The following is a 26,799-nucleotide window of genomic DNA, read 5'->3' on the forward strand; positions in this document are numbered from 1 at the left end:
GCCAGGAAAGCCAAACAGTGTGTTTAAATAGAAGTATATTAATATGCATGTGGGATTCAAACATTTGGGCATTTTAACCAGTAAAAAGCAAGTTAAAATTTGTGTATGTGCCTCCCATGATTTAAGAATTTTGTTACTGGGTAATTCTTCCTTAAAATGTTATTCCCAGGCCTGAAGTGCTCTTGAAATCTTTTTTTTATTTAGTAACACCATATCTTTCTTGTTTTTAAAGCTAATGCATCCTGTTTTCAAGTGACTAGTGAAATCTCCTCCTCCCTTTTGGACCCACCAGTCTGTCATGATTGAAGCACAGAAGCATGGCATGTTTAAAATTGTTGCATGGCAATAAAATATGGCATGACTTAAAGTGAGAAGAAAGGTGTAGCCTTAAGTTTCCATATCTCTCTGCTACTCCCCCCCACAAAAAGGTCCATTTAGTCATTTCCACTGCCCATAAAATATTGCCAGTGCTATAGTGTTATGTGCCGCTACATGATGAAATCATAAAGTTAATAAATATGTTGTAATTGCCATATAACCACCAGATAAAAGTCATCATGTTTCAATGGGCCTCAGTATTTTTGATTCACAAGCTCAAATTCTGGTAACATAAACACTAAAGACTAGCAAACAAAGAGCTATAGGTGCATAATGGGAAAGAAGGGTGGTCCGGTGGTTTGAGCACCAGCCTGGGAATCAGGAAATTCATGGTCAGTTCCCATCCCTGCCAGACTTCCTGTGTGACCTTGGGCAAATCACTTAGTATGTCTGTGTCTCCGCTCAAAACCTATAAAAAGAGGTATAATAGTACTTCTGCATCTCCAGAGGTGATGTGAAGATGCAGTAGAGGTTGTGGTACTTGGAGTAAGGAAGGCCATATAAGTACCTAAGAGATGTATCCAATAGTGTCTTTATGAAGTCAACTTGTTTTTCAGTCAAGTTTCCTACGAAATGTGCGACTGTCTGAATCCATGCGAAAGAACGAAATATGGAATGGAATTGTGACAATCACTTTATTGGAAGGGAAGAATATCCCAGGAGGGGGCATGACACAGATTTTTGTCCTGTTAAAACTGGGAGATCAAAAATATAAGAGTAAGGTAAGTATTAACAACTTCTATAAGTGTGTAAGGTAGGGCAAATAAGGGGTCTGCTTTTTTTCTTTTTTCTTTACACCATTGGAACTCTTTCTTCAGTGGAGTTGTTCCTGATTTATAGCAGTGTAAGTGAGAGCAAAATCAGGTTCAAGGAGTTTAGATTTTTTTATGTCCCTTTTCCTCATATGTACATTTAATTGCAGAATAGGAAATAGAGAATATGGTGTGTGTGTGTGTGTTTATATATAAAATATACACTTCACAGTGATGGATGCGCAACACTAATATAAAATGAAACAGGATTCATGCATAACACATAGTTTTGTTCTCTGCCAATAGAGAAGTCATTTTGTAATGTTAAGTGTGCTGTATAGGGCAGACCCTAAAAACTGTGCATTGACATTTTAAAAACATTCATTGACTTTTAAAGAATATACATATTTAGTATTAAAAAAGAACCTTTGAAATTTCCAGTGTTGCTGCCCAGAGCTAGTTCTTCATTCTGTTCTTCATAGAGCTGGGCCAGAGTTCATGTTTACTTGCACCCTGTGCAGCTTCCCTGGAGTCCATAGATTGAATGGAGTTCCAGTGGGTGGGCATTTCACCCTTTCATTCTAAAGACGGGGGGAGGCGGGGAGGGGGAAATGCAATTAAAGACAAAACAACAAAACCCTCTTAATGCAAACAAATGAGCTAGATATTCTAGACTGGGTTACAGGACCTGATAATTCTAGAAACAAGCCCTGATGATCTGACTACAGAGATTCCACAAAATGTGATCATCCTGTGGTTGTTTTTCAAAAATATATAAATGATTCTAACCAAAGAGGAACAGAACATGACACTATTTCATTAGAAAAGTAGTTTAAAAAAAGTAATAAACAGATTAGTTAATCCTTATAGTTAAGATGCCATATCTCCATCTAAGATGCACTTTTATGTTTACCTTTAATGCAATAATAAATATTAAAATTGAAAATGTTTCACATCCTTTTATGGGGATTATTTAACTTACCCTTAGTCAATCACACATCACACAAAAGCAGACAAGAGGAGGGAGACCATAGCAGTGGTGCAGGTAATCCAATATCTTGTCTCTTGTAATGGTCAGTGACATATAGAAGAACAGCTGGTGTACTTCCAATATAATCTAATGCAGGGATCAGCAACCTTTGGCACGCAGCCCACCAGAGTAAGCCCCCTGGCGCGCCGGTCCGGTTTGTTTACCGGCCGCGTCCGCAGGTTCGGCTGATCGTGGCTCCCACTGGCCGCAGTTCGGCATCCCAGGCCAATGCGGGCTGCGGGAAGCTGTGGCCAGCACATCCCTCGGCCCGTGCCGCTTCCAGCAGCCCCCATTGGCCTGGAGTGGTGAACCGCGGCCAGTGGGAGCCGCGATTGGCCGAACCTAATCTAATATATTGTGCATTGCAAGAGATATTAAGGTCCTCATCCCGCATACACTCATGTTCCTGAGTAAATTTATGCACATGAATAGTCTCACTGAGTTTAATGGAACTATTTGCATGCATAAAGTTACTTGTGTGTATAAATATTTGCAAGATGAGGTCCTAACTGCTCATTCCCGCCTCTGCTAAGGTTTATTTTAACATAAAAGAATGAAAACCTGGGACCTGATTCTGATCTCATTCAAACCTGTTCAACCTCACTGACTTCCAAGGGCTTGCCCCTGATTTATGCCAAGTTAAATGACATTGATCCAGGCCCGTGGTCTATTTAAACTGGAGATGTTGGTTCCACTTTCCTATATGAGCATTTCTCCCGCCACACAGTCACATTATGCTTTTCTATTTATCATTATGGGGAAGAAAACACTCTTAAGAGAAATGTGGATCTGCATGATAGGCTGCAGAGCCTTGCTGGGGATGCTCCTCTTGGTACTTGATGCTCAAACATCTGGCCTTGCTCTTGTAGATGAAATTGATGTATACATAACTGTGGAAATAAGTGCCATTTAAGAAAAGTAAATATTATAACTGCATGTTTTCTAGACACTGTGTAAGAGTGCAAATCCTCAGTGGAGGGAACAGTTTGATTTTCACTACTTCTCTGACAGGAAGGATATGTTGGACATTGAGGTCTGGGGAGAGGATAACAAAAAGCATGAGGAGCTTTTGGGAATGTAAGTTTTTAAAGTGTGGATGATGATGTGATGGTATTTTTAAAATTAAATGTTAACATGTAACCTGTTCTGTACTGTCCAGAGTAGCATTATACTTTGCTTTACATTATTCTGACAGCACCCAGATGCTGCTGTGAGGGGAGCAATATAAATACCTACATGTGTTGTGTTCTAACATAACATGCTGGTTACTTGAGCAGAGCTTGTGACTCACATAACTACACAATTTCATTCTGTTTCACAAATTCATTGTAGTCTGGCCTGTTGGGTAATCGAGTCTGGCCTGTGGCCAATACAGGATTTTTTCCCTACTGAATATTCTCTAAGATTTCCCGTTATGCTTTAAATTTCACAAGTGATGGGGCTTGCATCACCTTTGCTGATGAGATTTTTTCTTTTAAGAATTAGTATTTGAGCTTTTTATATTTTCATAATAGGGAAGTGTGTATCCTATCTCTTTGTCCTCTCCTTCCCCTCCCATCAAGTCCCATCCTGTTTGTATTAGACTAGAGGTCTCATTATCTTTTGTAACCCTTGTCATACATTCCTCCTCATTGTCTTCTCCTTTGTTTGACCTTGCTGTGTCACTACTCAGTCCCTCATCCTGAAATTGGATCTACACAGACAGACACTTGTAGCTGTGTGGAGCCCCCCATGCGTCTACCTGTGCATATCCAATTTCAGGATCAGTGTCTTAGCAGATACGTTTAGGTGAGTGGCAGACATTGCTGATTTGGTCGACTTATTGTACCCTCTCTAAACACACACACACGTTACATCATTTGAAAGCTTATTATGTCTACTTTAAGATGAGGTATGATGTGGAGGTATCAAGTGGTGTCATTACCATAGGAACAGGGATAAACAATGACACCATCAACAAGTTAAAATGACAAAGCATCACAACAATCATCTAAAGGTTAAAACAAAATCTAATAATAAATGTGTACAGGTATCATTGAAATGTAATAGCTCTGGTGACATGTCTAGTCAACATCATTATCGTCATATGCTTCATCACTATGATCTCTGTCAACAGTGTGTGGGTTACCACTATCTTCATTGCATTCTGTGCAAGGAAGATTGTTCTGAAAACAGACACAGTTCATTGTGCAGTGACTTCTTCTGGTACAGTCACAAATAAGGTCTTGTAGAAGCTCAAATGCCACTGGGCCCTTGAAGAATATGGAAAATACTTCATTATCCACATTTTTCCATCCGTGTAAAGGTGAACCAATATCTCGTTTACCCATGTGCAAAGACATCCAAATCTTTGTTTGTCAAGATGCTTTTTTGACATGCTCGTCAAAACTATCCTCGCATGGTGAGAGTTTGGCCAGTGACTTGTCCTTTTTTGATGGTTAGATTGAGGCACAAGCAGTTTAGGTTTCTGTTTTTTTTCTTGCACTGGTCATTCAGCACTGCTACCAACTTAATTGCTACCAGAAATTGTAGCTTGCCTATCACTCTCTCATTTGGCAAGATCTCTGAAACGATAAGCTCTATTTGTTGCGGCATTTCCCAATACCAAATAGGAACGACACAAAGTCACAACCTTTTAATTCGTGGCCAGCAGGAAATATGTTGCAGAGTCAGGAATGAATCTATCAAAAATTGTATGTACAGGTATGAAGTGACACTTATCAGTTGTGCTGATAACATGTGGATTGAAATAGACACCCTTATCTATGTGTTCCATTTCTCCAAAGTAGTGAACAGCAAGGACCAAAACATCTATATCAGTTGATCTAATTACTAAGGTTCCTTTGACACCCCCCCCCCCAAGAACCCCAAGAGCCGTATTGGTGCATACAGCATGCAGAAGCATCCTTGTGTCCACCTCCTCTTGAGTACTGTACAAGTCTTGGGCTTCTATAACACCTCTGCTGGTGATGGACTTTGCTACTTCTTCATTGGAAAAGCCTCCACCAAGAAGGACGTTTGTGTAGAGTGTGCTTCTACACTCTCAGGTGCATTTTGAACCATCTCCTCACAGTGAAATTTGACAAGCGGCTGCTTGCTGGATGCCATGTTCAGAAACTTTTTCCATGGAGGCACAGAGCATCCACCAATCACCTGGCATTTCTTGCATCCAACCTTAGATCCTGACTGGCACTGTCTTTCTACAGTTTCACAGAGTTACTGTTGTCATATCTGTCAAAGACTTCAGTTACAGAAATAGCTTTGTTAAATCCATTAAGGACCTGCCTCAAATACTCAGCAGCCAATTTATAGTACATGTGGAATTTATCTCCAGCCATCATTTGTATGACAGCCAGGACATCTCTGATGTACACTATGGTTTCTTCGTTGAATGCTATTAGCTTATGGATTCTTTCACATTGAACTTCCAGCTGATGTCCTCTCTGTTCTTCTCATTGTTCCATCGGCGTGGAAGATGGACATAGGCACAGGTCCTATTGGATGACTAAGAACAGTTGCCATTGAAACACCATCTCTGCATCTTGCTAAAGACAGGGCTCCATGGAAAACAGTTTCTGGACTGATAGCTGCTGTGATTGTCCCTCCCTTGCCAGACCTAAATTTGGTCGTCTTGGGCATGTCAGCAAATGTTTTGATGTCAGATTTCTTGACTGGGTTGAGGAAGCTACGTGTCCCATCAGAATCAAGTGCACCTCTCACAAGTCAGTGTATTACAAAATGTTGATATTTGCTTTTTTTGCCACATGCTAAATGGCTTCATCATTTCTGGGGGGGGGGGGGGGGGAAACTTGCCCATTTGAAACCAATAAAAAATTTTTAATACATTGTCCTTTGGTAGCTTTGACCTATAAACACCACATTAAGGCATTGAAATTACCTTAAATGGTAGAAATTGTAGTCATAGTCCTGTTGCAGTGTTTCTGGAACTGTGCAAAAGATTTTCTCATTTTGGGTACCATTCTGTCACCTCACCTGCAGGCTTATGGCACTACCTGACAGCTCCACATCATACACACAAAAAATAAGCTTTTAAATTATATCTGATGTGAGTGTGTGTAGAGAGGGTACATTAAACTCCAAAAATGTGGCCCTTTTTGGAGAGTTGCTGCACACTTCATTATTTGGGGCAGGGACCCTGGCTTTAATTGTGTTAAATTTAGCATGCTTTGAGGGCATTCATTGGATAATAACTAGTAGGAATAGTCTACTGCTTCATGCATTCAAATAATTTGCAACTTTTCACTAAATGCAATGATGCCCTCCGGCCATACAAATATTTGTGGTTTCCCAGAACAGGAAATGTTTTCTGCTGAATACTTTTGCTTATCACATGGACAAATGTTTGCAGAAGAATCTGTTTCTCTCTTTCTTTCAAGGAATACGTGCTCATTACTTTTGATATTTTCTGTTCCTAGTTAGGCCACAAATGCTAGTACATTTCCTATCTGGCCTCAGTTCCCTTAATGTTGAAAGGATTCCTCTTGGTTTTCTTTTAGCATAGAGGGAAAAAAGACTTAAGTAATTTTTCAGCAGCTGGAGTTCACCATTTGTTGTGGCAAGAATTCATCAGTGAATTGGTTATTTTTGCAAAACAATAGCATTATAAAAGATGTTGGCATTTAAAAAAAGGTGTCTGTGTGGTCTAGAAGGTTTTTTTAGGTTATTTTTTTTACTATTTACAGAAAAAAAATCTTGTGTCTTCCCAAGTGCAGGGAAATACTCTCCATAGCAACACAATGTACAGGAAATGTAGAGACAGCATTTACAATTAAGAGTCTAGAAAGGGTGTTCCAAATATAGGGGAACACTGTTTCTGGATGTATAATACAAGCCTTGTTCTCACAGTGTAGAAACACCTGACACTCAGTAAATATTTTTTTTGTGAACAGTTCATGTGTAGCTCTAATCTGAAAAGCAATTCTGCAAAACATAGCACTGTTGTTTTGTCTCAATGATTCACATGCCATTCTGTGTTCTTCCTGGCACTTGTATCATCACCCATAATAAAGAAAAGATTCTATGGAGACAATTGTACCCTGGGTTGTACCTGTGCAACCTCCCCTGTCTCCAAATTCTGTTCTCTCCACTGTGCAACCCAAATATTTTCAGTGAAACTGCACAGTTGTGAGCAAGGGCAGAATCTGGATTTGCAATTGGAACTTGGTTAACAACTCTTTTGCTACTCAGCAAGCTAGAATAGAATCCCCTTTGCTCTCCCAGAGCCATATTGGCTGTGCTGTGCTTGTAGGAGCTAAAAAATTAAAGTAAAATGTGCTTTAACATGGAAGCAGCCAGATCTGACTAGACACATGTGGTGAAATCCTGAACCCACTGAATTCAATGCTACAACTTCCATTGATTTCCACAGAGCCAGGATTTAACTCGGGGAGCGGTTCCTTTCACTTAAAAAAGTGTCATTTTTACATGGCCCCTCTTCTAGACGTAACTGGATTTTCAGGCAAACTGCTACTCTTGACTGCAGGTGCTGTGGCTCCATTGGAGTCAGTAAGATGGTAGCCTTACCATAACATCAAAGGGTAGGGCATAGCTGGGCTTCTAATTTTCTTCTCCTGTCTTTCCTGAGGAGTTCTTATCCTCCTTTCATGAGATACAAACATTGAGTATGGAGCCAGTACAGAGTTGTTCTGTGTCCTGAACTGTAGATATTGGAGCGTGTGCGATAAGTAGTATACCATACCTTCCGTATAAAGGTCATGTTATTGTTAGGGCTTAGGACTTTTGTCCACTTCTGAGCTGGTCAACAAGCTATCAGAGCAATCGCATACCAGTCACTCTGTCAAGAAAATAGCCCTTTGGTAATTTCCCCCCCCCCCCTTGCTATATGTAGTAAGATAATCTCAGGGTCTTGGTCAAATTACATGTTGGGTTATTAGATTCTGCCTGCCTAATTCCCCTTGCATTTCCAATCAGTATATAAAATGAGGAAGAAAACTGTATCTGAAGTGTTGTGTAGTTCAGCTGCCACAGCACAACACCGAGGTGGCTGATGTCAGTTCGGGTGAAATGATCCTTCTATTTAGTCTGCATAGAACTGTTAGTAACATTTGTTCAGTGTTTTTGTATCCATCAGGATAAAAGGCAAACTTTAAGCAGAAGACGATGTTGATGGGTTAATAAATGAAGATGTTAAAGTTTGCAGAATCTGTCTAGGATGAATGGAATTGTTTATGTGAAATTCGAAGAGAATGTTTCCGCATTAAGGAATACGTTTTGAGAGAGAGACACTGTAAAATGTTGATTTTACACAAATTTAGTTCTAGAAATAGGTTTTAGGAAAATTGCTAGACTTAAGGAAAGATCATTATAAGCCATTAAATAAGAGAGCGAGTGTGACATCTTTATGAGGGATGCCTCTGGCAAGTACCAGTAGTATCTCTGCACCAAGAAACAATCCAATTATACAGCAATGCAGTAGGTACTGAGTAGTAAGGCTGTGAGAGCTGGACCAAACCCCTGGTTTTGAGCTCCACCAAGCTATAAGAAGAGTTCGGAGTCAAAATACCTAACTTTAGAGTGGGTGACACCAAAACCCTATATCCAAACACTCCTGGCCTTTGTGGAGTTTGAAATCCCTATCCAAATATTAAGACTCATCTTTTTAATCATATTTTCTTTTATTGACTATAATCTAGTCAAGTGCTGAGTTGCCTGCAGTATAAAATATTAATATAAATTGTGGTGATCAGTAAGAGGTTAAGATCAATTGCAGTGAGTAAAATCTAACAGAGTAAAAACCAACAAACAACCCCTCTCCTAAAGATTAGCACTGAACTCAAATGATAAAACTGCAAAATTATTGGAAACAAAAAAGGGGCAAGGAACTGAATGATGCCTAAGTATGCAGACTGCAAATGGGCCAACATACACGTTAAAATATATTACAACTAGAAAACCTTCATGAGTGACCTGGAGGTGGGAAAAAGAGTCTAGAAAAATGGGATACATGTATATAATGTGCAATGTTGGGTGTGTGTTTGTTTGGCCACCTTGGCCAACATACCAGGGATTGAACCAGTGACCTCCAGAGCTAAACACGTGAATTTCTACAGCTGGAATTGAAGCTGGAGTCCGTAACAAACTCTGATTCTGTGTGGGTAGGGAACAGAGGGGGGGATGCATAACAAATGCTGACCAGTAGGTTACATCTGTATCTCTACCTAACATGTACAGGTGTACTAATATAGGGGGGAAAGGATTAGACAGTAGGTTTTAGAGAGGTGATTAGAGCCAAGTACTGAACTAAGAACTGGGGAAATGTAAATTTGGGGGAAGGAGGCGAGTAGAAAACTGAGATTGCCACTACACAGAAATGTTATATTAGGAATTTAGCTCAAGGGGGTATTTTGGTCTCCTAAAAGCATAAATAAATGTGTGGGTTTAGTCATTTACGCTGACTTTGAACAAGTGATTGAATTACCTAGTATTAAATAAATAAATAGAGATATCCTATCTCCTAGACCTTGAAAGGTCATCAAGTCCAGCCCCCTGCCTTCACTAGCAGGACCAAGTACTGATTTTGCCCCAGCTCCCTAAGTGGCCCCCTCAAGGATTGAACTCATAACCCTGGGTTTAGCAGGCCAGTGCTCAAACCACTGAGCAATCCCTCCCGCTTCATGTGGTGCTTCGTCGTAGGCTTGTAAACTGCTGCCCATCACGGTAGTATCTGAACTGCCACATAAAATCAATAGTAATAGCGAAGTTCCACTCACGTGTGTAACAATAAGAGAGGAAAAAAGTGGTTTCCAGAGTGTATAGGAAGTGCTGTGAAAATAACTGGACCATAGTAGCAGTAGTCGAGAGCTGATTGCTGGTGTAGAAATTACTACATTCATCTGTTAAACTCAATTCTTGATTAATTTTTCACGACAATTTGTGCAATCTTATCAATTAAATTAAATGACTCAAATGAGTCAGATTAAGTGTACTAATTCTCTGAGAGTTTTGCCTTTTGCCAGTGCAGATGTGGAGCCTGTTTGCAATTTTCTAAGGAAAAACTGTACCACATATAGACAAGGCATACCAGCAACTTGAGTGAACACAGATGTTTTGAGTCAGTTACTTTCCATGGAAATCAAAAACGAGTTGAGGAAACAATGCTTACACTCCTTCTCCTGCTGGTTTCCCCTCAACATCTGCATCCCTCCCCACACCCTTACACTCAATCTTCTCTTTGACCTTTTGTTGATATTAATTTTTTGAATGGGTGAAAACAGTCAGCCTTAACCAAAACAAACTGGAGTTAAATATAACTCTACTTTTATGACACAGATTTCTGATGAAGTTATGTCTGTGTAGGAGGTACTCCTTTCTCTCACATAATTGCCTTCTTCCCTTCCCCCCTCCCCCACCTATTCTTATTATACATAACACCTAAAGTTGTGATCACTAAAAGAGATTGGAGAAAAAGCAATATTTTCTGAGTTTTCCTCAGTTTTGCTTTGTGTATTTTGCAACATTCTGCATACAGTTACCAGTATTGAATGAAAGCTGAAGCTGAACTTATTTAGGAGAGTTAGGTTGATAGACTGTGAGAATCAACCAGAAAACATGGCAAAGGTGATATTGATCTCCTGGATTAAAGTGATAAGAGTTTGAGGAAAATGTCTTTGAATTTCTCTTCCCCCCACTTCCTCGCCTTCCAGGACTGAAGGTGTAGCAAGGAGCATTAAATGCAATCTCTCGCACTGGGAAAATGGGTTGAAATTGGTCTTTGTGTATTACATGGAACTTTGGTGCTCTTTTCTTGGTTACCTTGTTTCCTCTTCCATGGCACTTGGGTGCAATCAATAAGAATAAACTTACAACTAGTTGTGTGTTTAACGCTGTGCACTACATCGAGTTCACAGAGAGTGAGAGGCATGTCCATTGATTCCAGTAGTTAGAATCTTATACAAATAAACACTTCCTAATGCAGAGCAAGTGAGCGGCTTACACTCTCATCACACCAGTGACTTTTACTTCTTAGGTTAGATTTTTTGTGTGTGTTAATTTAAATGTTTTTTGAGAGGTTTTTCCAAACATTTACAGAAAATAGGCTCTTAAAAAGCAGAAAGCATGCAATTTATAGCAGATGGATACAAACCGCTCCAGCTCTACAACTGGAATGGGATCAATCAGGAGCAGTGCATGCACCATTTACCCAGAAGAAACCCACCTAGGGGACCCCTGTGGAATTTTTGCCTATTAAGACAACACCTTAACAAGTTTTGTTTAAATAAAAACTTGTCGGCAAGCATTAAGTGGAGTGAGAACTCTATCATCCATCTCACATCCGCTGGAGAAATGTGACTCCCCGTATACCATGGAAATAAAGCTTCTCCTTCCTTGCTTTTTTTTTTTTTAAACTGCAAACTTTTGTTCAGCTTATTTTTAAATGCCAAAACCAATAGAGCTTCCTGAAAGTTCCACTCCATTTACTGGACTTCCACATAGAAGGCAGTTAGCTGCGCTAGGTGTATAGACTTTGTCACATTTGACCATTTGCTTTCAGGCTCTCCAGCAAACTCTCTCTTCTTACCCCAACCTGGTCTCTTGTTTTGTTGTCTCTCATTAATGTGTGCTTTTTTTTTTTTTCTTCAAAAAGTGTCAGAGACTATAACAATGTGCATTATGAGCTGGCAGGTTACCTGCAAGCCACACTGCCCCTCTGGGAAATATAACAATACACTGAAAGCCTAGATCTAGTAAGGTTTGTAAAGGAGATCAGGGCATACAGTACAATGTAGCATAAAATGAAGTCTATGCCTTAAATGAAACTGGTATTTTAGACACAACATTTTGACTTTGTATTTCCACTCAAATTATAATAATTTTACCTTTTTAGAAATCAGAAGACATTGGGGTTTTGTGGGGGAGAAGAGCAGAGTTGGATTTAAAACCTCACCACTACAGAGGCTGCAGTCCTAACATTCAATCCCTGTGCTAGTGCAAGGAAACCAGAAATGAAACTGACAAGAAACGAAGTGAAACTAACTAGCTTTTCTCATTTCGTTTCCACCCCCCCCCCCCACCCATTTCCCCCAGGTTGACCAAACAGCCCAAATGGTGAAAAGTACATTAGATTTCTAAACTTAGTTCATTTGCATCTTTTGATCCTCATTGATGGGTAAAAAAAAAAGGCTTATTTTTTAAAAATGTATGTGTTGGATTTTATTTGTCCTATTAAAGTAATCCTCTTTATTATTAATCCATGACAATGTTATTCTAGGTGTAAAGTGGATATTACTGCGCTACCTAGCAAGCAGACCAATGTTTTAGAACTGCCAGTGGAGAAGCATCTGGGGTCTCTGCTAATGCTAATTGCTGTTACCCCCTGTTCAGGAGTTTCTATCTCTGATCTGTGTGTCTGCCCCTTGGGAGACCCCAGTGAAAGGAAACAGATTTCCCAGCGCTATGTGAGTTTTTGTTTTGTTTCTACTTTATTAAAAAAATACTGAAAATTGCATCAAAAGAAGATCTGTCCCAGTCGTAATAACACAGCTTCTAATGGAAAAAGGTATCACACACCATAATTATGTTTAGTGTGACAAGTGAATAGACAGAGCAGTTAGCCTCTAGCAATTTGGCTGTTTGCATGTGGCAGTTTTTAAACTAACAGTTCCCTTTTGAAAACTTGAATTACATTAAGACATTATCTTAGGAAATGAGAGACCGTGAATGTTAAAAAATCATGATGAGAGAGAGAGAGAGAGAGAGAGAGAGTATTATTTAGAATTCTTTTCTCATTGTGGGAATGTGCTCTGATCTGTTCACTTTGTGAAGATAAAGCCTGATGATAATATTTAGTACTTTCTGTACTAAACCAGAGATCTTAATGTGCTATACAGGATAGATAAACATTATCACCCCCATTTTATAGACAGGGAAACTGAGGCATGGAGGGTTTAAGTGATTAGAATCAATGGTAGAGCTGTGAATGGTGCCCAGATCCTTGACTCTGACTTCAGTACTCTAGCCATAGGCTCATGGTGCCTCTCTAAATATATCTTATACTTAGTTTTGGAATAATGCTATTTTAGTATTCAGATATGTGCTTGTTTCCTTTGAATCTCCTTGCCTAAATTAATCATTCAACTCCTGTACACTGAAGATTACATATGAATAAAAATAAATGATAAACAGTCAGTTTACATTCTGGCATGAACAGTGTAAGTGTGTTGCAATGGGATGAGGGTTGGTAGAGTTGTGTGAGTGAGTATCTGATAGTGAAACATTGAGCAGTGGGGACAGGGACCAAAATTAAGGGCTAGTCTACACTGAAGCTGTAAGTCGACCTAAATGACACTACTTCAGTTATGTAAATTATGTAACTGAAGTTGACGTAACTTGGATCGATTTACAGCGGTGTTCCCGCCTCTGTGTCGATGGGAGACGCTCTCCCGTCTACTTACCTTACGCTTCTCGGGGAGCTGGAGTACAGAATTCTATGAGCTAGCACTCTGCCATTGACTTAGCAGGTCGTCCCTAGACCCACTAAATCGACACCGCTGCATCGATCGAAGCTGTGCTGATTTAGCCATAAGTATAGACATGCCCTAAGACTTATGGTTTTCTAGTAGTCCTTCAAAATCTGTCTCACTGAATTATTATATTTAAAAAAGTCTCTTCACTATTTTTTTCCAGTGTATAAAGAACTCCCTTCAGGACATGAAGGACATAGGCTTCTTACAGGTCAAAGTTTTAAAGGCAGTCGACCTGTTGGCAGCAGATTTTTCAGGTATTAAGTGTCTTCCTTCTTTTTATTTTGGGTCTTTTCTGATGTGTTTTGATGCCATGTTACATGTTTTTGAGGTGTAGTGCATGTTAGTGAATCCATCACTCAGAAGGCAGTGCCATGAGTCTAGCAAGGCAAAGTAAAACTTGTGTATCACCCACTTGTTAAAGCTTTAAAGATAAAATACATGCCTGGGAACTGGGGTCCCACAAGCCCTATGCATCACTTAAGTCCCCAATGTAGGGCTTATGTGGTACTTAAGTGGTAAACAGATTTTGTGGGCCCACTGCACTGGGGACAGCTTTTCCCTTCATATTTATGAGTGGCATGTCCAGTAATTTTTGTCTTTTTCCTAATAAATAAATTAGGGTTCTTGTGAGTTGAACTGTGGGATGTTTGTGTGCAGTACTGGCCCTGGTACCTGTTTCTAATGCTGGAACTGTAACTATTATCCTGAAAAACCTTACCCACGAAGATAAGGGTTTGCTGGATCGAATTCCTAGTCCTGTGCTCAGGCCACCAGAGCACACCATCTCATTAAGTGCAGTTTAGACTTGCTGTCAACCATAGATGGAAAACTACCTGAGATTCCTGTCTGAAGCAGAGGCACTCAAGTGGCCAAATTGTTGTGGCATCAAGGTCTTCCTAGGTCACATCTGAATATCTAGGAAAATTACTTTTCCATCATCACATGGTATGTCTCTTTGTAGCCTGTGAGCAGTTTACATCTAACCATTCCGCGTCCCCAAGTTCTAGAGAACATGATATGAGATGTCATTACTTTTCTCTTGCAGTTCTCTGTCCCACCACTTCACCCTCCAGCCCCTACGTTCATGGCTCTAATATAGACTAGTTTCAGCACAAGTGAAGTGAGCCACTATTATTGCTGTAAATTGTGATTTGTGCCAGTGATCTTTAATTCAGAAGCACAACCCCTTTAGGAGCTGTGTTAAATGCTCTGGGTTAAACACTGCACTCCATTTTCAGCTGATAGGCGGGGTGTAACCATATTCCACACGTGGCACAAGAAGTGTGATCAGCCCCAGTGGACAGAGGTCCAAGGTGTATTCATCCCCAGCTGGAGAGAGCCAGGCTTGACCTTGATGGCTGTAGAACAGACGTAATCACAAACATTAACTCAGGATATGTTCTTGGCTATTACGAGGCAGGAACTGTATATGTTACTTGCAATATGAATGACACTTGTCAGGTAGTGCTAACAGGCAATTATTCTCTGAGGGTGTAGCCCCATTCACTTCCCTTTGCTGACTGACTAGTTGACTCCATGGTAGTAGAGGATCACTGTAATCTAGGAATCACAAAAAACACCCAGAGACTTAAGTATCAGTATAATGGACTGGAGAGAGAGGCCTGTCAGCAGTTAAAATATATATTTTAGACCATGTTGTTAATTTTTAACATCCGATTTACTGCAGGCTGTACCCTTTGCTGAGATACATGTTCATTTGTGAGTTGTGACCCATGTTATCAGGAGAACCCTTCTTCATCACTGTTGGGACAACATTTTGCTAACCAATGCAGGGCTAGATTGGGGCAAATGGAAAATAGCTCTGTTCTGGGGTGAAAATTTGGCCCCTCATTACATGGATTTAATTGGGAGGATTTAGAATGCCGGGGCACTATTTTGCTCTTGCTTCTTTCAATATGAATCTGGAAAATAAGTCTTGGGAAAGTATCTACAAAGTGACCATGATTCAACTGCTGTTTGCTGGAGGTGCCATGTCTCAGCAACTTCTTGTGAGCGCATGAACTAAATAATAGAATTATAGAAATCCTCAAATTCTTTAATGTTCCACATTTACCTAGTACCCTGTTAAGCACTTGTTTAGGCTGCCTGAACATATGGGCCAATGCTCCCTTTTTAAGTGGAGGTTTATCAATGCTGGAAAATTGTGAACAGTGGTTCCTATTGCAGCTAAATAGTGAATCTGATCCAAAATATACTTAATATCGTAGTTTCTCTCTTAATAGGAAAAATAACTTCTCCCTTCTTTTGAGGAGATCAGATGTGTTGGGCATTATGTTATTTTTGCAGGGCACTTCTTAGAAGCTGATACCACTGAGTGGTAACTGATGAAATAATGGCAAATGTTGACATTTAAAAAAATAAATAAATCCGTGGTAGACATGAGATCTGCTACATCCAGTATCTTTAATGGTGCATACTTCAGATACAGGTCTGATTGTAATGAAAATAAAGTATATCTTCTGGTTCTTTTTGACTCATCAGAGAGGCAGAGAGCTAAAGAGAAAGCACTGTCAACCCAACCTGGGGCCCTTATTCAGGCCAATCTCTGATTGTAACATCAGCAGCATTTCTCCAAAGTAAGGACTATTATAAAAGACACTAGCCCACATTTTCAAAAGTTCAGCCAATAAATAGTGTTACTTATAAGTGTAGCCCCCCTGCCCTTTCTCTCCCTCCCCCCGGGAACAGGTAAGGAACTTTTTTTATATACTAGCAATGCACTGAAGAACTGAAAGGATTAATGTGCAGATCTTCATTAAAAAAATATTAAAACGTCCATGTGCAATAATGACCAGGATAGAGCTATGTGGGTCAGAAGCTTTGCCTTTGATCTTGAGTTTTCTCAGCTGGCCTTTCACCTGACTAATAAAGGGCTGCTACAGTATGTAAGCCTTTATTGGTTTATTAGTTACTTTAGTTGCTCTTCATTAGTAAACTTAATAAGGCTAAATTTACTGTAGTAAAAAAAAAAAAAAGCCTTTATAACCTATGGGACTAATTCTACCTACAAACACACAGCATATTACAGGGAGTTTTGTCCACGGACAGATCTGGATCTTGGCTGTGTTCATCCTTTGTGTAACTCCACTGAGGGCCAATGGAGTTATAGAAGCAATGGATTTGGCCCCATTTCCCTAAATGCTTAAACAGGCGTGTATGCATTTGTGGGATAATGAACACTGAAATCGATTCTGGGGATCTTGATTTTGCAATTGAAAGACTTTTCATAAAGGGTCTGAAACACACATTCCTTGTGCACAGCACAGAATGAAATCCTGTTTAAGTGCAAGGTTACTTAGTCTGTCATTATATTCAAAATAACCGAGGCTTTGAGCCTGAGCCTGATTCATGAGGCAAATGACAAATTGTTTTGCAATGGCAGTGCTGAAAATATCCTAGTATTATGTGGTAATAGACCCGCCAAATTGCAAAAGGATGCAGCCATTTTAGGTAAAAATAGCATAAATTTCTGATCATGAAATGAGAGACATAAAGATTAATTATCTGTTCTGAGCCATTCATAAATGATTAGTGCAGCAATTATGTGCTTCCATAGTAGAACCCTCCCAAAGCAGTGCTGTATTTCCTCCACGGCCTGGGAGACTGTTCAGATTTATTATTTTTGATAAAAAGTAACTTTAGGTCCAGCTAAAAATCTGATAAAGAGACAATCAAGGAGACAATAAAAAATACAAAGACTTCAAAGGGTTAATAGAAGAGCAGTCTGAGCATGTGTCATATTTTCTCAGTAGCGCAATGATGATTCAATGACGGGAATACGTCTGCAGACCAATTATCCAGTTCTAAGTGCAATGCCATTTTATACCTTGTTACTTACTACAGTAATGAAGATCAGATTTCAGTATGGTTGGTATTTCTGTTATAGGTTGCTGCATGTTGGGACTGTACAGTTTACCAAATTTGAGTTTTTAATCTACAGTAATAATGAGAATCAGGACATTACATTATTGCATGCAATTCTGGCTTTTAAAGAGCTTTCTGAAAACTCACAGGTACTATTTGACTCAGGTTTAGACCAGTTACCATGTCCCATATTGAAAATGTAGATCTAAATATGTCTAGGGACTACAGAAGGAACCTCGTCAACCCCAACTAGTTCAAACTTGAGCCTCCCCTTTTTTTATATATATATATTCCTAGATAATAGTTTTGTCAATGTGAAATGACTTTTTCTGCTTCATTGGATGTTTTTGTGTGCACATGAGCATTCTGTTCAAAGACGGCATTTGCTCACTGACCAAAAAATGGTATTCAGAACACAAAATTATAGAGTAGGATTGTCTTTTGGCATATACCATTTTGCATTTCAAACAGTTTCTCTACATCATTAAGTACATTTGCCACTTGTACCTGGTTCCAGCGTATAGCTGGGTAGGAGATGAATAGACTCCACTAAAATGTGAGATTATTAAAACTTTCCAAAAGTGACTGGTAAATATTCACTGTTTAGATACCGGAAAACATTTCTACTTAGGCTGTGAACTCCTCAGGACAGAGACCGGGTCTCCTTATTTGTTTGTAAAGTGCCTAGCACAGTTTGGGTACTATATTAATAACAGCAATTTAAAAAATCAACAGAAGTCTGCTTAAATGTCTGTTTTCTTTTATATAAATGTCTCCATGGCTGAGATACATAATAACCTAAATAAAAGTAAGACTAGAGTGCCTGTAGTTGAGCTAAATGTAAATATGAATACCTAAGATAATGAACTTAAATCAGATATATATCATAGGAACTCCTGTTTATAGTGAAGTTTGTCTGAAAGCTCCAGATTGTTTTAAGGTTCCATGCTGTGCCAAATGCAGGTATTGCAATCCTCTGCTTATTGAGAAAAGTCACTAGGAAATATACCTTCCCCATAAAACACTTCCACTCTGACACCCTCTTTTGACAGGATGTTTCCTTTAATAAGTTTCTCACTCTATGCCCTGATTCAGCAATTGGGTCCATTAGTCTGACCTGACTCTCACTGAAGTCACTGGGTGTCTGTATGGATTCAGAGATCTACTCGTGCAAATCTCATTGCAGGATTGGTGCTGAAGTGGGCACAATACTTTGCTTATTTTATGAGGCTGCATGTACTTAGATGATTATATAATCAACTGACACAAGCACAAGCTCTCAGCAGATGATAAAACAAATTGAACTAACTGAAGCCCTGACATTTCTATAACCCAGGCTAAAAGTCTTCATGGTTCATAACCCTTGATCATCCGTGGAGGAGAATATAAAAACGGACACTTGTTCAGAATGGCACTACCTCTCTTATTGCATGTCATTTTTCTTGATAGTCAACATTGGCTGATCTTCCTAGTTACCAAAGATGTAAAGATTATTCTTGATAAGCTTTCATTTCTCTGTTACTAGAACAAATTGCCTACATGGATTAGAGTAGAAAGTGCTTTGATAAAGTTTCAGAGAGGAAAACAGTGAATACATATTGGTTGTGTTGTTAATTTAGTAATTCAGAGAGAGGAAGGCAATTTCCAGTCACCTTAGTGCAGTTTATTCTTATTTGACCTACCGATCTCCTCCTCCCAACCCTGCTGCAAAAAGAGTGAACTAACTACTATCACATTATCTAACCCTTCTTTGTTTTATTTTATTTTTTTCACCTGTTCTTTCCACAGGTAAAAGCGACCCTTTCTGTGTGTTAGAGTTGGGCAACGACAGACTTCAGACCCACACAATTTACAAAAACCTCAACCCAGAGTGGAACAAAGTTTTCACCTTGTAAGTGAATTGCATTTGAAAACATGCCGTAAATGCGAAACAGTGAGCAGCCCCAATATAACAGATATTTATTTTAGGAAACATGAGGTAAAGTTTGGGGTATGTCACTTTCTCCATAGGAAGAAGAGGTTGACTGAGTTGTATTTGATACTTCTCCATTAAAGCATTTTGCCTTTTTCAATCCTGGCATGGAGTTTATTAATAGAAGTCATAACAAGAAGAAACCGGGATATTTATAGGAAGATTCATGACTATATATAATAGACTCCAAGAAGTTATATAGCAGACCTGAAAATGGAAACCTAGATAGTCACTCTTAGGTTTTCCATAATTTAAAATAAAACTTGTGTTTTGTTTGGAAATGATAGAACTGTGGTTCTGCACATAATTTAATTTGAAAATGAACAGGAAGTAGAGTTCTGATTGTCCATGATAAAACAGCTGAGTTTAAATTAGGCAATAAGAAGCCCTACCCAAACCAGAAATTTACACCTTAATCAAACCAAAAATATGTGTGATTTTTAAGTGAATTTGATGCCTGTGAAAAGTGCCCTGGAGCCTGAAAGCCTCAGTATTCACAGAATAGATGCAAAGCAAGGTCATCACATGGGTTTTTATTGTGAAAATTTCTCCAGTAGTGACCCACCTAAGTTTTTTTTTTTTTAGGGCTAAAGTGGAATAATAACCACTTATTGGAGCTGAGAAAAGAGTCTGCGTTCCTTAAACTATTCATTCCTTGTCCACTGCTGTTGAGGCTATTGATAAAGGGTGGCAGTTTTATCTTTATGATGTGGATGCTAGTCCACTAGGAAACTAGTCTTAGTATTATTGATTCAAATCATACAAGCTAGCATGCAGAGTGGCTGGGCTGGATTTAAACAAGATGAAAGGTGTCATATCTTATTGCTGTGGGGTCGATGGAAAAAACTCTACCAGGTATTTCCACTGAGTTCACTGGTGCCAGAAAATAAAATTGTGGAACATCTAGACCTCTTTTGTCCTCTGGCCCCTACTGTGTGTCTTTTGTAACTCTCCTTCTTACCCTATTTGTCTATTCTCAAGAAGCTCCGCATGCATCACTATTTATCTTGAGCTAACATAGTTTACCCTTGGTCCAAATTGGAATGTTTTAGTAAATCTGTTCATATACATTCTATATGACTTTCTGTTCTGTTTAGGTTCTTGGACTGTGCCCATCAGTGTAGTCTGAGCACTCTTGACATTTTATATCGCTAATAGCCTGTGTACAACTATTTTGATGGTGTTTTTCAGTTTATCTTTGAACAAATGTGGAGGTAAAGCCTCATAAACTGGCAGGTTCTGGTAGCCATTTACTTTTTCTGGGCTCTCAAAACTTTATGGGTATATATTTAATTGCTGTTTATGTAACTCACATTACGCTAGTGTAGGTATTTGTCTCCCTTTACTGGCTGTCTCCCTCTACTCTCTCAACCTAAGAGATTAATGAGTTTTCTATAGCAGCCTGCTAGGGGAATTAGTATTTTAGTTAATGGTTTTAGTGCAATAGGTTCCAAGCTCAGTCCTTGGTGGACATTCATCCTAAGTTGTGGCCCTGTTTGCTGGAATGTTCCTGGAATTAGTTGTCTTCTAGCTAGAGTAGCAGCTCTGTGAGGCTTATCTTCTACAACAGTGGCTCTCAACCTTTCCAGACTACTGTACCTCTTTCCCAAGTTTCCCTCACTACTTGCTTACAAAATCAGACATAAAAATACAAAAGTGTCCTACCACACAATTACTGAAAAATTGCTGTCTTTCTCATTTTTACCATATAATTATAAAATAAATCAATTGGAATATAAATAGTGTACTTATATTTCAGTGATTAGTATATAGAGCAGTATAAACAAGTCATTGTCTGAATGAAATTTCAGTTTGTACTGACTTTGCTAGTACTTTTTATGTAGTCTGATGTAAAACTAAGCAAATATCTAGATGAGTTGATGTACCCCCTGGAAGACCTCTGCGTACCCCAGAGGTACATGTGCCCTGGTAGAGAACCACTGTTCTATGAGACCAAAGCCAGATGAAGCCTCAGTGTTTGGTTGTGTCAGTTGCACTTGGATAAACAATAACTTGCTTGCTTGCTTTCTTCCTCCTTCCCTCCCTCCCTCCAGTCATCTACAGTTACCCAAGCTCACACAGACACCAATACGTTTTCCTGGATGAATCTCTTATTTACTAATGATCCTGATGACCAGTTGAGATTAGCAGGCAGGTGTCATCCCCAGTAAAGCATATGGATTAGATGGAAATAATAATATTATCTATTTTGTTTGAAGGTTTTTAGAAGTTTTTAAACAATTTGGCTTGTTTTTTAGTAATTTAGAAATGGGGAGAATTGCTTAAGTCAGAAAAAAATGAGAGAAATTTTCCTCTTTACATACCTTTTTGCCACATATACACACCTTCCTAAAGTCTGACTCAAACTTCTTCTCTTGCCCACCTTCCTCACCCTCCTATGTGCCATCAGTGTCAACATCCACACACAAAGAAATCTCACTGTCTAGCAATAATTGTTGTCTTTCACATGGATACGTGAATCCTGCATGAGGGAATAGCCTTGGTTTGATTTAATTTTTGGAATTTAATTAAATGCTAGTTTTATACTCCAAGGTAATGCAGACTTAATTAGTGCAACACTATTCTCTGATCTTCCTGGAGCAGACTGCATGTGTATAGACCATTTTTTGTGCTTCTCATTCCAGCCCTATTAAAGATATCCATGATGTTCTTGAAGTGACAGTGTTTGATGAAGATGGAGATAAACCCCCTGATTTTCTTGGAAAAGTTGCTATCCCTTTGCTGTCTGTAAGTTACCTTGGCACGTGTATCATTCGAACATTGATGGTTTCATTGGGAGCAAGTTGCATTTCTTTCCCTCTTCTTTCTGTCTCTCTGAAGCAACTCAGATCTAGATATAAACAACCTCTTTTTTGGGGTGAGGGGGTGTGGGGGTTGTGTGTGTGTGTATGTATATACACACACATATACATATAAGTGTGTGTAAGTGTATATATGTATGTCTTTGTTGGTCAGTGTTTACAGTCCTCCTTACTGTCACAAAGGTTGCCAATCCCCTTCAGTCCAAATATGGTTGATTTGGAAATAAAACTACTGAAATATCTAGTTCATCAGTGCAATATGCCATTTTGGTCTGAAAATATGATTGCACTGTTTTTCTGTATGTTTGTCACCTCACCTTTCTGTAGTAACAATTCAGATATGTCTTTGTTCATTGTTGCTTCTCGATACTCCAAGAAAGTAATTGCACATCACAATAGGATTGACCAAATAGTTGTTGTTGGCACAGCTGAGCAAAATTACATAAAAGGGTGTGTTTTACTACATAGTCCTGCAGTTTTTGTTCTGTAAGCAAATGTGAAGAGAGGGCGATCATGGGAGAATAGAAACAGAATTGCATTCTGGTATCTCCTAGGAACTCCGGTCCTGGACCAGGACCCCATAGCTCTAAGCGCTCTACACACACACAACAAAAAGACAGTCAGTCCCCGCCCCAAAGATTTTATTATACAAGTAAAAGACAGAGGACAGCAGATGGATACAAACACAGATGGGGGGGAATGCAAGGAAACAATGAGACAACACACAGCATGACAGGCAGTGTGAACAGTATTACAGTGAGTATTGATAACACCCCCGGTAGTAAAGTTGGAAAATTAGCTTGCATGACAAATCCCTGTTTTCATGTGCTAATGGCTTGTATGAAATAAGTTCACATTTGGGGCTGAAACTTTCCATGCTGGTCTCTTCAAAAATAAATAAATAAAAGAGCAGAGGGTGATGGTGTGGGGAGAAAGTAGATCAAAATCTTTTCAGCTGTTTTTTGGAAGTTTAGGAAAGCAAGAAGCAAACACCTTTCTCATTGTAAAGAAGCTGTATCCACTCATTTAAAAACAGAACTACAACAACAACAACAAATGGCTGGAGTTTTAAAGCTGGGTGGGACATAGTCTTCACTGAGGACTAGTTGCCTTAGCTTGGTTTGGTGTGTGTGTGGGGGGGAGGTGAGGTGGGGGAAATTACAATTAAAATAATTAAGCAACAGAAAAATGACTTTGGAGTGTGCTCAATACTACCAGAATCTTACCAGAACTCAATGAATGCCTGTCCCCTTTATGATGTCACTTCCCATTCTCTCTGCTTGAACAAACTAAGGGATGACAGGAGCTGGTGCTTTCAGGTTTTCTGTTGAACAATTTACATGAGGGAGATTGTGGGGTGGGGAACAACACCACTGCTTGCCCCATCCTCCAAAACGAGTGCTTTAACATCCAAGATCGGGCAGAGGGGCACTCTCAGGGTTAGGAGATGTAACATTTTAGTGTGTCTGCATTTTTTACTGCAATCTGCAGTATTTTATATATTCTACCTTTTCATTTTGCATAAAGAATTATTTTTTCTGTCTGAAAATATCTGCTTCCCTATTAAACCAGTCCTGCAGAAAATTGTTGGCAGCCAAACAGCACCAGCAAAGTCAGAAACTCAAGCCCCAATCCAGCAAGCATGAAAGCACATGCTTAATTTTCATGCTGGGAGTAATCTCATTGACTTCAGTGAGACAACCTATGTGCTTAAAATTAAGCATGTGCTTAAGTGCTTTGCTAGATGATAACTTCAGAGCCTATTTGTGACATTATGAATCACAGACAATTTAATTATTTTAAAGAAGGAAGTTAAGTTTTAAAAAACTACATTAATTGACTAACATTGTTTCCAGCAGCAATGTTAACATAGCCACAGTACATATATAGTGGGTAGCATTTTCTATTCTCTGCGTGTGTGTTTGGTTGGTGGTGGAGGTGTCAGTTACGTGGCTTACTATATCACTGTTTTATATTTTAAAATATTTATCATTCCAACATATAGGATGTCATGTACAGCAGAGTGAATGCTGCTGTGAGAACCTTACCTTTTGCAATCTCTGCCTTGTGTGCAATTTTAACTGCATTAATGTAGGTATTTGCATTTCATATCTACTTTATCAGAACCTGTATATATGAGGCATTGGAAAAGTACTAAGAAGCATTCAGTAGTCAAGTGGCTACCAAGCAAACATATCAACTTTGATTTCAGTGTAGATGTTTATGAAAGGGGTTGAATACAGAAGGCAAGCTCTGTGGATCCATGTGATGATAAATGGCTACCTTTTGTATGAATTATCTGCATAAAGCTAATATTGATAATCCAATACCACAAAATAAAGTGCAGTTATACTCTGAAAAGTGATTCTGTAAGAACAGTGCTCATGGGTTCCAGTGTGTTCTTCCTCTATGATCTCAGTTCACAGTCTCTTGCTTTACAAGTTAAAAGAGATTTGTTTTTTCTAATTGTCAGCATAACTCAACCAGGGATCTGAAAGTCACCCTGAGTTCTTTCTTGTTGATCATCACCAGAAGTAAAGTCTAAATAGTATCATTTTAGGCAGAGGAGGGACTCAATAGTTCTGGAAATCAGGTCCCATTTATTTATGCACCTAAATATCAGTTTTGGTGCATAATTTTAGTTTGAAAAATCTGGTTTTAAGTAAATGAACTGGAAACAGAAAAATGGATGGACTAAAATGGGCCTTTTTTCCTCTTTAATTCCCTCCCCCCCCCCCTTCTTTATTTTCTCTCTTTGTGGGAATGAAGGATGGGGTGAATACAGAATGGTATGGGTGGAGTTTAAATGCATGACTTTTGTAAATGTTACTATTTGAAGGCCTGATCCAAAGCCCACTGTTGCCCAAGGGAGCATTTCCATAGATTTCAATGTGCTTTGGATCAGATTTGATACGAACATAGTCTCATAACATGTAAAAGTGCTTCAAATAATACATGTACATTCCTTCTCAGATTAGAATTCCAGGGTGTTTTGCAACCCTCTCAGTACTCTGCTACTGTGACTCCATGAGTTCCTTAAGACATTCATTTTCTGTTTGTCCATTTTAGTGGCATGAGTCATTGACATCTGCAATTTTAGAACAATATTAAAGTCAGCTTCATGTGAAGAACCATTTGATATTTACAGGGAGGAACAACTCTGAACATCTTTTATTCCATTTTTGATTGCTTGGTTAATTTTTCCCCAAGTCCTCGTATCCCTGATGTTACTGGAAGAGAGTGGCTCGAGCAGCTGCTCTCCTGCAGAACCTGTGCTTGCCAAATCGTCTGCATGATCGACAGCAGGCTGTGTGGGCTCACAGTGAGGAGATGTTAGATTTGGATCCTCTGTTGATTTTATAGGCATGTGTTAAGTATCCCTTAGGAAGCCTGTAACAAGGCAGAGAAGGGGATTGTGTATGTGTGTGGTAGAGTCCAAACTCCATTCAGTCTGGGTTCTTTGTCCAAGATTTGAGGCAAAAAAAATTGTTTATGCTTTCTCAAGCCAACTGATTTTTCTTCCTTCCCTTCCAAACTTCTCTGCCCCCTATTTCATGCAAATGTAGTGTAAATATACTGTTCTCTGCCTATGATTAAAAACCATTTAGAACCTATTAAGTTAGTCTGATCAGTCAGAGAATCGCAGTGTTCTGAAACTCTCTTCTTTGAAATCGGAGTCTTTTTTTTTAACCCAGTAGTGTTAGCACTTTGTCCATACATTTGAGTGTACCCTCTGAATTCTTTTGAGAAATATATTACAAGAGAGCAGTAGTTGGAATCCCATGGATGGTGGCCGGTAACCACACAAACAGTCTAATTCATAGGTGATTGGGCTTAACCTTTGCCTGGCATTAAATCCATCGCCGAAAACCAAAAAGCATTTCACAATATTTTCTATCTCTTTGGTTAAAAATGCATGAGTTTTACTTGAGATATGTTTGCGGGTGAGATGCATTTACTTGTAGATTCACTTGTGGGTGACGGAGATTCTCATCTTAATAAAGAATAGACTTCAGTGTGTGTACATATGGTGTGGGGGGGTGTTCCCCAACTATTCAAATTTGAGAGTATATTTTGATTCAGATGTGGTCAGGATTTTCTTAGGTTGATGCTTTGCACAAAATCAAGGGTTCAAGCTTGTGAATGCTCATCACCAATAAATGTTAAGCTTAAAGGCACAAATATTAACCAAAAAAATCAGTTGGACTCCCAGACTCCATTGTGATATTTGATATTTGCATTTCATCCTGAATTAGTCTGTTCCATACATCATCCAATTAAGGAACAGAAACAATAACATATGGGATGGGGGAAGAGTTCAAAAAAGAATTTGCCAATAATTTCAAATAGTGAATGAATTTGAGAAATTCATATTCGGTTGGTGAACAGAATAAGGCAAAATTTGCTGACCAAATTATTTGTGAATTTTTATACAGCTCTAACAATAACATTTAGT

At 39.0% G+C, this 26,799-nt stretch overlaps 1 protein-coding gene across 5 annotated transcripts in view; it reads left to right on the forward strand.

Annotated features, from left to right (window-relative positions):
- The window catches only part of MCTP2 (multiple C2 and transmembrane domain containing 2), a 142,476-nt gene that overhangs the window by 49,093 nt on the left and 66,584 nt on the right, over nt 1-26,799 (forward strand). For all 5 annotated transcript variants that reach the window (XM_065411604.1, XM_065411605.1, XM_065411606.1 and 2 more), the window contains 6 exons: nt 936-1,100; nt 3,107-3,237; nt 12,410-12,596; nt 13,825-13,918; nt 19,338-19,440; nt 22,167-22,269. In XM_065411604.1, coding sequence (XP_065267676.1) covers nt 936-1,100; nt 3,107-3,237; nt 12,410-12,596; nt 13,825-13,918; nt 19,338-19,440; nt 22,167-22,269 — 783 coding nt within the window. The remainder of the gene's footprint in view (nt 1-935; nt 1,101-3,106; nt 3,238-12,409; nt 12,597-13,824; nt 13,919-19,337; nt 19,441-22,166; nt 22,270-26,799) is intronic.

The sequence above is a fragment of the Emys orbicularis genome, chromosome 10 (assembly GCF_028017835.1).
Source record: "Emys orbicularis isolate rEmyOrb1 chromosome 10, rEmyOrb1.hap1, whole genome shotgun sequence".
NCBI classification, from domain to species: domain Eukaryota; kingdom Metazoa; phylum Chordata; order Testudines; family Emydidae; genus Emys; species Emys orbicularis.